General features: G+C 69.7%; 2 protein-coding genes across 4 annotated transcripts; both read right to left on the bottom strand.

Moving 5' to 3' along the window:
- Nucleotides 1-27: 27 nt before the first annotated feature.
- On the bottom strand, nt 28-4,475 carry DEF8 (differentially expressed in FDCP 8 homolog). Of its 3 annotated transcripts, XM_074839434.1 has the most exons (12): nt 4,434-4,475; nt 3,972-4,098; nt 3,797-3,879; nt 3,538-3,687; nt 3,315-3,456; nt 3,068-3,232; nt 2,585-2,712; nt 2,028-2,141; nt 1,187-1,267; nt 977-1,117; nt 774-883; nt 28-654 (listed from the first exon to the last, which is right to left on the bottom strand). In XM_074839434.1, exons 2-12 carry the CDS (start codon nt 4,075-4,077, stop codon nt 549-551), a joined length of 1,326 nt encoding a protein of 441 aa, XP_074695535.1. In that variant the 5' UTR covers nt 4,078-4,098; nt 4,434-4,475; the 3' UTR covers nt 28-548. The 3 variants fall into 3 exon arrangements, 2 of the variants coding, with proteins under 2 accessions (XP_074695535.1, XP_074695533.1); XM_074839432.1 differs by lacking the exon at nt 4,434-4,475 and having other exon boundaries at nt 3,972-4,228; XR_012625082.1 differs by lacking the exon at nt 4,434-4,475 and having other exon boundaries at nt 560-654; nt 3,329-3,456; nt 3,972-4,231.
- A 1,064-nt stretch (nt 4,476-5,539) lies between these two features.
- TUBB3 (tubulin beta 3 class III) lies at nt 5,540-10,200 on the bottom strand. The gene is made up of 6 exons (XM_074839350.1): nt 9,260-10,200; nt 8,451-8,547; nt 8,217-8,390; nt 7,837-7,945; nt 7,151-7,261; nt 5,540-6,848 (listed from the first exon to the last, which is right to left on the bottom strand). The coding sequence occupies exons 1-6, from the start codon at nt 10,198-10,200 to the stop codon at nt 5,773-5,775; spliced, it is 2,508 nt and encodes an 835-aa protein (XP_074695451.1). The 3' UTR covers nt 5,540-5,772.
- Nucleotides 10,201-11,578: the final 1,378 nt, after the last annotated feature.

The raw sequence follows: 11,578 nt of genomic DNA on the forward strand, positions 1-11,578 counted from the left end.
TCAGCCCCAAAGCAGGGAGACCAGTGCTGGGTTGCGCAAAGAGGCCTCGTTAATGCTACAGGAAACCGGGGGGGCGGGGGTCTGGGAGAGGGGGGGCAGCAGCCCCACACCGTGCCCTGCCCAGCCCCAGCCCTGCCCCGGGAACCGGGGTGTTCGTAGTGCCGTGGGGTGGGGGGAAACCGGGTGTTTTCCCCCAGAATCAGCAGCGTTATCCTGGTAGTGTCTGGAGCAGGGGCGGGGGGGGCTTGCCCTCCCCGGCAGCACCCATCGCTCTGGCTCAGCCGGCATGCTCGCCCCCTGCCTGCACCCCTGCCTGCACCCAGGGCCGGGATGGCGGGAGCTGCTGCCGGTCGGTAACCGGCCCCCGGGGAGCGGCTGGGGTGCGGCGGTGACCCCCCTGTCCCTGCGGGCAGAGGGTCGCGGCCACCCCAGCCCCCAAACAGCCATGGGGCCGCCCGCATCCATCCCAGGGCCCCATAGCGGGTGCTGGGGGTGGTGGGGGGCAGCCGTGGGGCCTGGTGTCGTTCCCCCCCCCACCCCCCCCAAATTCAGGGCTCTGCCTCGGTGCCCTCGGAGTCCTGGAAGAGGGACTGCTTGCGCAGGCTCAGCCGGGCGCACTTGGGGCAGGTGGTGGAGTTGTCGTAGTAGCAGTCCCTGCGGGGAGGGGACAAGCCCCGCGTCACCCCACCGGCCCCGTGTGTGTCCCCCCCTCCCTCCCCGCCAGCTCCCGGTGCCCTGCCGGTGGGCAGCGGGGCTCCCCGGCGCGGCCGTACCGGTGGAAGACGGCGGAGCAGTCGGTGCAGACGGAGGTGTGGCTGTCAAAGGGGAAGAGCACGTCGCCCTCCTTGCAGAGCTCGCAGACAAAGCCTTTCGCCTGGCAGCGCTGTGGCAGGAATGGGCACAGGGTCCCAACAACGTCCGGCGGGGACCCCACTAGACCCCCCCCAAAACGCCGCTGGCCCCCCCTTGGGCTCACCTCGCAGTCCAGCTTGATGTGCTTCGCGAAAAGCGTGTGGATCTCAGTCAGGGAGCAGCTCAAGCGCCCGGCTTCGATGTCGATCAGGTCCTGCAGCGAGTACATCTCGTCGTTCTCCACAAAGTGCTGGCGGTCCTGCAGCTGCGGGCGGACAGGCTGTCATCCCGCTGTCCCCCCCCGCGCCGTCCCTGTCACCCCACTGCCCCTGACCTGCAGCAGCAGCCGCGCCTCCATTGCCTCCTTGCAGGTGATGAAGTAAGGCTTCATCAGCAGGATGTCCTGGCGCAGCTTCTGCGGGGGGACGGGGACAGGAATAGGGATGCAATGGGGGCAAAGTCAGGCCAGGTCAAGTTCACAGAATCCCAGAATCCTCCAGGTTGGGAAAAGCCCTTGAAGCTCCTCCAGTCCAACCATGAACCTCACACTGACCGTTCCCAACCCCACCAGATCCCTCAGCGCTGGGTCAACCCGACTCTTCAACCCCTCCAGGGATGGGGACTCCCCCCCTGCCCTGGGCAGCCCATTCCAACGCCCAACAACCCCTTCTGCAAAGAAATCCTTCCTAAGAGCCAGTCTGACCCTGCCCTGGCGCAGCTTGAGGCCATTCCCTCTTGTCCTGGCGCTTGTTCCTTGGCTCAAGAGACTCATCCCCCCTCTCTGCACCCTCCTGTCAGGGAGTTGTAGAGGGCCATGAGGTCTCCCCTCAGCCTCCTCTTCTCCAGACTAAACCCCCCCAGTTCCCTCAGCCGCTCCCCATCACACCTGTGCTCCAGACCCTGCACCAGCTCCGTTGCCCTTCTCTGGACACGCTCGAGTCATTCAATGGCCTTTTTGGAGTGAGGGGCCCAAAACTGAACCCACTCATCGAGGGGCGGCCTCACCAGTGCCGAGCACAGGGGTCAGATCCCTTCCCTGTCCCTGCTGGCCACACTAGTGCTGATATAAGTTCAGCCCCGTAGCAGTTTGTCACCCTCCACCCTGACCCCCACCCCATTTTTGGGACCCAGTGGGGTCCCCAAGTCCCTCCTGCTCCCCCCCCTGCCCCACTCACCCGGATCTCCACCAGCTCCTCCACGTAGTTGAAGAGCAGCGGGTTGATCTCCCGCAGCTTCAGCACCGGCCGCGACACCATCAGCGCCAGGTACCGCATGCTGCAGCGCGAGACCTGCCCGCCCGCGGCCACCGTCACCCTGCGGCCACCGGGCCGGCACATGGCTCCCCAAATCACCTCTAACCAGGGACGCAGACCCCCAAGTGACCCCTGCCTGGGGACATGGCCCCCCAGGTGACCTCTAAGGACCCCCATGACCAAGTGATCTTTAGCTAGGGACACAGCCCCCAGGGACCCCCATGACCAGGGACATGCCCCCCCCCCAAGTGACCTCTAACCAGGGAAATGGGCCCAAGGGACCCCCATGACTGGGGACAGGGCCCCCCAGGTGACCTCTAACCAGTGACACAGCCCCCAGGGACCCCCATTACCAAGGACACGGCCCCCCAAGTGACCTCTAGCCAGACACATGGCCCCAAGGGACCCCCATGACCAGGCCCACAGCCCCCCTCAGGGACCCTGGGCACCCCCGAGCCCCCACCCCAGCCCAGGGGCACCTTGCGGGGCTCGAAGTCCCAGTTGTGGATGGCGCGGGCGGGCACGACAGCCAGGTCGTTCCAGTGGCAGCTGCTGCAGTAGTAGAGGCCGGTGTAGTCGCACTGCCGGGCCTCGCTGGGCACCCCCCCTGTGGCGGCACACGCATTGGCACACGCATTGGCACGCGCCTCGGTGCCAGCACCGCGCCCCGCTTGCCCCACACCATGCACCCGCCCCGGGGACACCACGGGACCCCCATGTCCCCTTTCCATGCGCTGGGGAACCCCCCCCAGCCCCGACCCGCCCCAGCTCCTCAGAGCCACAACCTTCAGCTTCCCCCAGCCCCACACATCCCCCAGCCCACAGCCCCCCCAGCCCCAGTCAGCCCCCAAAGGAGCCCACCCCACGCATCCCCCAAGCCCCATGCCCCCCCCAAGCCCCACATGGCCCCCAGAGGAGCCCAGCCCCACACCACCCCCAGCCCCACGCCGCAGCAGCCTCACGGAGGGAGACGGGGGCACGGCACTCGGCGCAGCGGTAGTCCTGGCTGTCCAGCCCGCTCTCGGGGCAGATGCTGAGCTGGTACTCGGCCTGATGGCTGACCTTGGCCCGCACGCAGGCCTTGCTCACCAGCGGCAGGCACTTGCTGTGGCACCGGTAGTAGCACCCTGGGGTGGTGGTGGGGACCGACAGCCATCAGCGTGGGGACAGAGAGGGACAGGGATGTGTGTGGGGGGTTCCCAGCCCCACCTGTGCAGGTGTACCAGGTCTGGATGAGGCCCCAGATGATGGTGCTGCACTTGTCGCACGTCTGCTTCACGCTCTTGCTCTTCTCCTTGTAGAAGCGATGCTCCAGCACCACCCGGATGTTGGGCTCATCCTCGCCGGGGTCCTGCGGATGGTGGGGGGGGGTGTGTATCAGCGTGGCCCCCCCCCAACCCCAGCTACGGAGACCCCCAGCCCCTGGGCTCACCTTGAGCTCCTGCAGCTTGAGGCGGAGGTGGATGAGCCGCACCACCGCGTCCTTCTGCCGCTCCGAGTGCTCGGGCAGCGCCAGGATCGCCCGCTTGCACTCCTCGATGGCCTGGCGCAGCTGCTGCACGTCCGACGCCAGGATCAGGCCCTGCGGCGGCGGGAGGAGGATGAGGAGGAGGAGGGGGAGAGCGGGCCAGCAGCCCCCCCCCCCCCGCCCCACACAGCCCCATTTTTCCTCCCTTCCCAGCCCCACTCACCACGGGGCGGGAGAAGTGATCCTCGGCCAGGCCCAGGTCCAGGGCGCCCTCGGGGTCCCCCGGGGACGGATCCGGCGGCCGGGCTGCAACGGGGCGAGCGCCGCGTGGGGGGGTGGGAACCGCCTGCCCAGCCCCGCCGTGGGGCAGGGCGGGGCAACGGGGGGTCAGCACCCACCTGGGCTGGGGGCCCCCCCGTCGGGGCGCTCCTGCTGCTCGGGGGCCTTGTTGAAGGGGTTGAGGTGGGCCTGGCGGAAGCGGGCCAGCCGCTCGTCGTACGCCATCGCCGCCCCGGCACCGGCACCCTGGCACCGACACCCGGCACTGGCACCGGCACCGGCACCCCGTGGACAAACCCGTCCCTCCGCCCCCTCCGCCCGCGGCCCCCGCCCTGCCCGGCCCAGACACCCCATCCCCGCACCCTACGTCCGCCCCGCACGTTTCTCCCCATCGGGGGGTCCCCGCCGCTCCCACCCCGCTCTCTGCCTGGGTGGCAGCGCCGCCCCCCCACATTGCGCAGCCCCCCCCGCACCCCCTTACTGCGCAGCCCCCCCCCCAGCGCCCCCCCCGTGCACCCCCTTTCCCCAGCCCCCCGCGGCCCCGCCCGCCCGCCAGGGGGCAGCGCCCCCGCCCCGCTCACCGCAGCGCGCGCCGCCCCCCGCCTCTTCCCGGCCGGCCCCGCCCCGCCCGGCGGCCCCGCCCCCCCCGCCCGCCGCTGGCGCCCCCTGGCGGCCGGCGGACCGCGCCGCACCCTCCGCCCCCGGGCGGGGCCGCCATGCGGGGGGAAGGCGGGCAACGCGGACGCGGCGACCTGACCCACGGGCCTGGAACCCCCCTAACCGCACCCACGGCCTTTCCTGCCCCCCAACCACGCCCCACGGCTCTCTGCCCCAGAGCCCCCAGCCCCACAGCTCCCGGTCCCCAGAGCCCACAGCCCCATAGCTCCTTGTCCCTATAGCCCCCAGCCCCATAGCTCCTTGTCCCTATAGCCCCCAGCCCCATAGCTCCTTGTCCCTATAGCCCCCAGCCCCATAGCTCCTTGTCCCAGAGCCCCCAGCTCCATAGATCCTTGTCCCTATAGCCTCCAGCCCCACAGCTCCCCGTCCCCAGAGCCCCCAGCCCCATAGCACCCACCCCTATAGCGCCCTGGCCCCAGAGCCCCCAGCCCCACTCCCCACAGGGACCCCCAGGAGGGAGCAGCAGCCCCGGGGGGGGGGGGGGGGGAGGGGAGGGCTGCAGCCCCATGGCAACACAGCCTTGTTCCCCCCACCCCCGGGGTCAGTAGGGTTGGAGTTGGGGTTCCCCAGAGCTGGGGGTACCCCCAATCCCCCAAAGCCAGGCACGTGCCTGGGGCTGGTGGAGCACCCTGGGGTCTGTGCCCCCACCTTGGTTGGGGGGACAAGGGGCCAGCGCTGTCCTGGCACAGGGAGGGGGCAGCCACCGCCCCCCACCCCACCCTGGAGAAGGGTGACAGTGGGGACAAAGGTGCAGCCGGGTGAGGGGGGCACCTGCACTCCCCAGCCCTGGGGGGGCTGGACCTGTGGGGCAGGAGGGTGTGGGGCAGTGCACGCCCTGGGGGGACTCAGGGGCTGACACGAGGGACAGGGCGTTGTCACAGCTTGGGCTTAGGGGGTCCCCAACTGTCCCCCTCTATGGGAATGGCTTGGGGGGGCGGAATTGAGCCCCACGACCTGCCCCAGTGTGTGTGTGTGTGTGTGTGTGTCCCCAGGAGCCGCAGACAGGTGGTACCTGGACAGCAATAAATTTATTAAGTATTCAAAAAAAATAATAGACACGAACCAGTAAAAAACAAAAAGGGGGGAGGCAGGAGGAGGGGGTGGGGGGCCGAGCCGGCTCAGGGGGGGACGGGGTCAGGAGACACCGAAGGGACACGCGGGGGGGAGCCCGGCTGGGGGGCGGCAGCGCGAAGCTGGAGGGAGGGGGTGCGGGCGGCGGAGGGTGGGGGGGGCTGTCGGGCATCACTTGGCGCCCTGCGCCTCCGACTCCTCCTCGTCATCCTCGTACATCTCGCCCTCTTCCTCGGCCGTGGCGTCCTGGTACTGCTGGTACTCAGACACCAGGTCGTTCATGTTGCTCTCGGCCTCGGTGAACTCCATCTCGTCCATCCCCTCGCCCGTGTACCAGTGGAGGAAGGCTTTGCGGCGGAACATGGCCGTGAACTGCTCCGAGATGCGCTTGAAGAGCTCCTGGATGGCCGTGCTGTTGCCGATGAAGGTGGAGGACATCTTCAGCCCCCGCGGGGGGATGTCGCAGACGGCCACCTTGACGTTGTTGGGGATCCACTCCACGAAGTAGGAGCTGTTCTTGCTCTGGATGGCCAACATCTGCTCGTCCACCTCCTTCATGGACATGCGGCCCCGGAAGACGGTGGCCACGGTGAGGTAGCGGCCGTGGCGGGGGTCGCAGGCGGCCATCATGTTCTTGGCGTCGAACATCTGCTGGGTGAGCTCGGGGACAGTGAGGGCGCGGTACTGCTGGCTGCCACGGGCCGTCAGCGGGGCGAAGCCCGGCATGAAGAAGTGGAGCCGCGGGAAGGGCACCATGTTGACGGCCAACTTGCGGAGGTCGGCGTTGAGTTGGCCGGGGAAGCGGAGGGAGGTGGTGACGCCGCTCATCGTGGCCGAAACGAGGTGGTTGAGGTCGCCGTAGGTGGGGGTGGCCAGCTTGAGGGTGCGGAAGCAGATGTCATAGAGAGCTTCGTTATCGATGCAGTAGGTCTCATCCGTGTTCTCCACCAGCTGGTGGATGGAGAGCGTGGCGTTGTAGGGCTCCACCACCGTGTCCGACACCTTGGGGGACGGCACCACGCTGAAAGTGTTCATGATGCGGTCGGGATACTCTTCCCGCACCTTGCTGATGAGGAGGGTGCCCATGCCGGAGCCGGTGCCACCGCCCAGCGAGTGGGTCAGCTGGAAGCCTTGGAGGCAGTCGCAGTTCTCACACTCCTTCCGCACCACGTCCAGCACCGAGTCCACCAGCTCAGCCCCCTCCGTGTAGTGACCCTTGGCCCAGTTGTTCCCGGCCCCGCTCTGCCCTGCCAAGGTGGGGGGGGGGGGGGGAGGGGAAGGAAAAAAAAATAAAGGCACCCGATGGCCGCCGGCACCCCTGCGCCCACGCCGGGGAGGGGACGGGGCGCTGCCGGCGGCGGCATCGGCAAGATCTGAGGCCGGGGCGGGGTGGGAAGGGGAAGGCGCAGAGGTTTGGCAGCGTGCCGGCTGCGCCGGGGCCCGCGGCGAGGGTGGGGGAGGCACCCGCCGCCCAGCGCCCCGAGGACGGCGACGGCCCAGGAGGGGTCTGGGGAGGAGGGGGATGGCGTCGCCCTCCCCGGGGACCTACCGAAGATGAAGTTGTCGGGGCGGAAGAGGTGGCCGAAGGCGCCCGAGCGCACGCTGTCCATCGTCCCCGGCTCCAGGTCCACCAGGATGGCGCGAGGCACGTACTTGTGAGCTGCGAGAGAGCCCGTGCCGCAGGGGGGGAACCTGCTGCTCGCCCCCCCCCACCCCGGGGTGTCCCCCCACACCCTGTGGGGTCCCCATGGGGCTGGGTGCAGATGTTGTGTGTCCCACCCCCCACACTGCAGGGTGCCACAGGGCTGGGGGGGTGTGTCCCCCCCAAACCACGGGGTCCCCATGCAGCTGGGTGCACCCTTTTCCCCCCACACAAAGTGGGGGGGTCGTATGGAACTGGGTGTGTGTGTGTGTGTGTGTGTCCCCAAACCACGGGGTCCCCTGGGGCTGGGTGCACATGTCTGCCCCCCCTTCCCCAAACCTCAGGGTCCCCCAGGGCTGGGTGTGTCATGTCCCCCCCAAACCACAGAGTCCCGCGGGGTGGGTGCACATGTGTGTCCCCCTGCCCCCCCCCAGGATCCCCTCAACTATTTGCCCCCCCCTGCCCCACCCCAGCAGAGCCAAGCCCTGCCTGCACCGGGGAGGGGAAGGGACAGGGGGTGCTCAGGGTGGGGTGCTGGTCTGCCCTGCCCGGGGGGTGCCGGGGACCCCCAGGGTGTGGGGGGGGTCGCTTACAGGAGGCCTCATTGTAGTAGACGCTGATGCGCTCCAGCTGCAGGTCGGAGTCGCCCACGTAGTTGCCGCTGGGGTCGATGCCGTGCTCGTCGCTGATCACCTCCCAAAACTGGGGGGGGGACAGGGCTCAGCGAGGGGGGGACACAGAGAGAGACACCGAACAGCCCCCCCCCCCGGGCAGGACGCCCCCTGGCGGCGGGGCGGGCGGGCGCTGTCCGCGGTGCTGAAGGGCGGACAAAGGCCGGGGGGGGCGGGGCCCTTTGTCCTCCCGGTGCGGCGGGAACGGGGGGAGGGGGGGTGGGGGTGGGCAGAGGGGGATGGGAACGGGGGGTCTTTGTCCGCCGGTCGGCTCCGCAGCGGCGGGGCGGGGCCGCCGTTACCTTGGCGCCGATCTGGTTGCCGCATTGCCCCGCCTGGATGTGGACGATCTCCCTCATGGTGCTGCGGGGCCGGAGCGGAGCGGGACGGGAGCGGGCGCGGCAGCGGGAGCGGGAGCGGAGCGGAGCGGAGGAGCGGCACCGGGAGCGCGGGGGGAGGCCCCGCCGCCGCCGCGGCTTTTATCGGCGCCTCGCGCCGCACCGGGCCGGGCGCTGACGTCACCGCCGCCCCCCAACCAATCGGCGGCCGCCGCCGCAGCGCCGCAACGGCCCCTGCGGCACCGCCCGGCCCGGCCCGCCCCGCCCCGCCGGCCCGGGGACCCCGGTACCACCGCTGGGGGGTGGGGGGGGCACCCATGAAGGGGGGGTGCAGGGTGCCCCCCGCCCCGGCACGCGGGGGGACCCCGGTATCCGCGGGATGGGGAGGGCGGCGGAGGACAGGGACCACCCAGAACGGCGGGAGCATCCCGGGGCCGCGGCGGGACACACACACACACACACACACACCCCCACCCACCCCGTGTCCCGTCACGGGGGGGACAGGGACAGGGCGTGGGGGGGATCCCCAGGGGGGTCCCGGGAGCCGGGAGCCCCCGCGGGGCCGGGGCGGGCGGCGGCGGGTGCGGCCGAGAACAAAGGCGGCGGCGGGACCCTTTGTCCGGGGGCGGTCGTGGCCGCCCCCCACTCCCCCCCGCGCCGTGGGGACCGGCCTCCCGCCGCCCCGCGCCCCGGGGCTGCTCCAACGCCTCGCCAGTGCCTCCCGGTCGCCTCCCCCGGTCCCTTCCCGACAACCGGGAGCGACCGAGCTTCGAATAAACGGTGGGGCCAGGAAGGGCCGACACCCCCCCCCCCGCCCCGCCCCGGGGCTCCCCCGGGGGCTGCACGGCCACAGCATCACTGCAAAGAGCCTTTATTGGGTACCGCGAACCCGTCAGCCCGGATCAGGGCACCGGAGCGGGACGTCCCGCAGCGTATCCCTTCCGTCCGTCTGTCCGTCCGTCCCGCGGCGGGGGTGACCGTGCCGTTACCCGCGTCCCGCTGCCTACCAGGAGCACAACACCACCTCCCGCAGCGTCCGCCGGAGCTCCTGGCTCCGGAAGGCGTAGATGAGGGGGTCAATCACCGAGTTGCAGATGATGAGGATGTGGAAGAGGTTGAAATAACTGAAGAAGCAGGTGCAGAAGGGGTTGGTGGGGCAGGTGACGATGAGGATGAGGTGGAAGAAGAAGGGCCCCCAGCAGATGAAAAAGACGCCCAGGAGGATGGTGAGGGTGACGGCTCCCTTCAGGCTGCTGCTGCGGTAGACGGTGGGCTGCTTCTGCTGGCTGGAGATGCTGCGGAGGTGGTGGCGGGCCAGGGCGAACATGTGGATGTAGAGCACCAGCATGAGGACCAGCATGAAGAGGAAGAAGCCGATGAGGCAGAGGAGGATGGCGTTGTTGCGGTAGTAGGTGACGAAGATGGTGCTGGAGACGGTGCTGGCCAGCCAGACGCTGGCCATGGTCACCACGGCCCGCTGCAGTGTCATGATGCTGTGGTAGCGCAGGGCGTAGAAGATGGTGATGTAGCGGTCCACGGCGATGACCCCCAGGAAGGAGAGGGAGGACACGACGGAGCTGCAGATGAGCATGTCAATGACATTGTCCATGTGCCGGACGACGCTGGCGCGGACCACCAGCACGCCGTGCTCCAGCAGCAGCAGGAAGAGCGTCTCCGCCAGGTTGCTGACACTCACCAGCATGTCGGAGACGGCCAGGCAGCAGATGAAGTAGTACGTGGGCGAGTGCAGGTTCCTGTTCTTCAGGATGGCGGCCACCACCAGCAAGTTCTCCACCAGGCTCACCAGCCCCAGCGCCAGGAAGAGCTCGCTGGGGATGTCGAGGCCCTGGCACCAAGCGCTGCCGGCCCCAGCTGTGGCGTTGCTCTGGTTGCCTTCGCTGGCATTCCAGGGCTCCCGCAGCAGGCGCAGGGGGGCCAGCGTCGACATGGTCCCTGCGTCAACCACAGGGTCCCCCCGCTTGGGGGCCGAGCCCCCGGGGCCCCCCACAGCGCCCACACACCCCCCTCGAGCCCCCGCCCTGCCCCGCCAGCGCTCCTGAAGCGCCCGGCGACGAGGCCGAGGGGACGTGGAGGAATCGGGGACGGGGGTGCGGGGGGGGGTCCCGCCAACTGGGGATGCCGCGCGCCTGCCGGGACCCCCGGTGTGGCGGCTGGCCTCCTCGACAGCCCTGGCCAGCGTCCCCGCAGCCGTGCGCCCGCCGGCCCAGGGGGATGGGGAAGAAAGGGCCCTTTCTCTGCCCCACTTTAAAGCTGGCTCCCGCGGCTCCTCCTCCCGAGGAGGGTGGGCACCCGCATGACAGCAGCACCCCGGCAGCAAGGGGAGATGCTGCCGAGGCCACCGGACCCCCGGCACAGCCCTGGGGACCCCGATGGCTCAGGGTCACCGTGTGCCTGGGGGTCCCACATGCCCTTGGGGGGGTCCGTGCACCTTGGGGGAGGCTGTGTGCCCCATACAGGCATCCACGCACCTTGGGGTCCCCAAGCGTCCTGGGGTGCTGCGTGTGCTGGGGGGATCCCTGCACCCTGGGGGGCTGCGTGTCTTGGGGGGGGGGTCTCACGGGCCCTGTGTGCCCTGGGAGGTCAATGAACCATGGGGTCCTGCACGGCCTTTGGGGAGGGGTTGTCCAGGCACCTCGGGGACCCCAGTGGGACCCTCCCCACTGCAGGAGCCAAGTCGCCCACCTGGCTCAGCCCTGGGGAAGGTGTTTTGCCACCATGGGACGGGTGATGGATCCGATAGGGATCGTCGAAGGCGTGATTAAAGGCGATGCCGCGCCCCGGCAAAGCCCGGCGCCGGGGGGGGGACACGGGACCCATCTGACCATCATGTGCCTTCGGTTGGTGTTGATGCCTGGAGCCGCTCAGCTGCCAAAGAGCTATTCAGGGCTCCATGAAAAGGCCGATCCCGCGGTTGTTCCCACCGGCCACTTCCGCTCCTTCCCGGGGGGGCAGCGGGAACCCTCCCCGGTGGCACAGAGCACCCCGCGGCTCCGGCGCGGATGAAAGCGGCTCAGCTGGATGCGTTGGGAACAGGGTGGGGGACCCCAGGCCGTCACGGTGCCTCGCTCAAAGCCCAGCGCCCCGGCACGGTAGGGAGCTCCCGTTAACGCGTGCCGGACGTCGAGCCGATGCCAGGCAAAGAGCGGCAAAACACCGCTCGGCCCCTGGGAAACGCAAGCAGGAGGAATCCAGACCAACAGCCACCGGGTTTCCCCCCTCCTCCTCCTCCTCCTCCTCCTCCTCCTCCTCCTCCTCTCCCGGCTGCTGCTCGGCTAAAAAGCGCGCCGGTACGTGCCGTGAATTTT

The sequence above is a fragment of the Strix aluco genome, chromosome 14 (genome assembly GCF_031877795.1).
Source record: "Strix aluco isolate bStrAlu1 chromosome 14, bStrAlu1.hap1, whole genome shotgun sequence".
NCBI classification, from domain to species: Eukaryota; Metazoa; Chordata; class Aves; order Strigiformes; family Strigidae; genus Strix; species Strix aluco.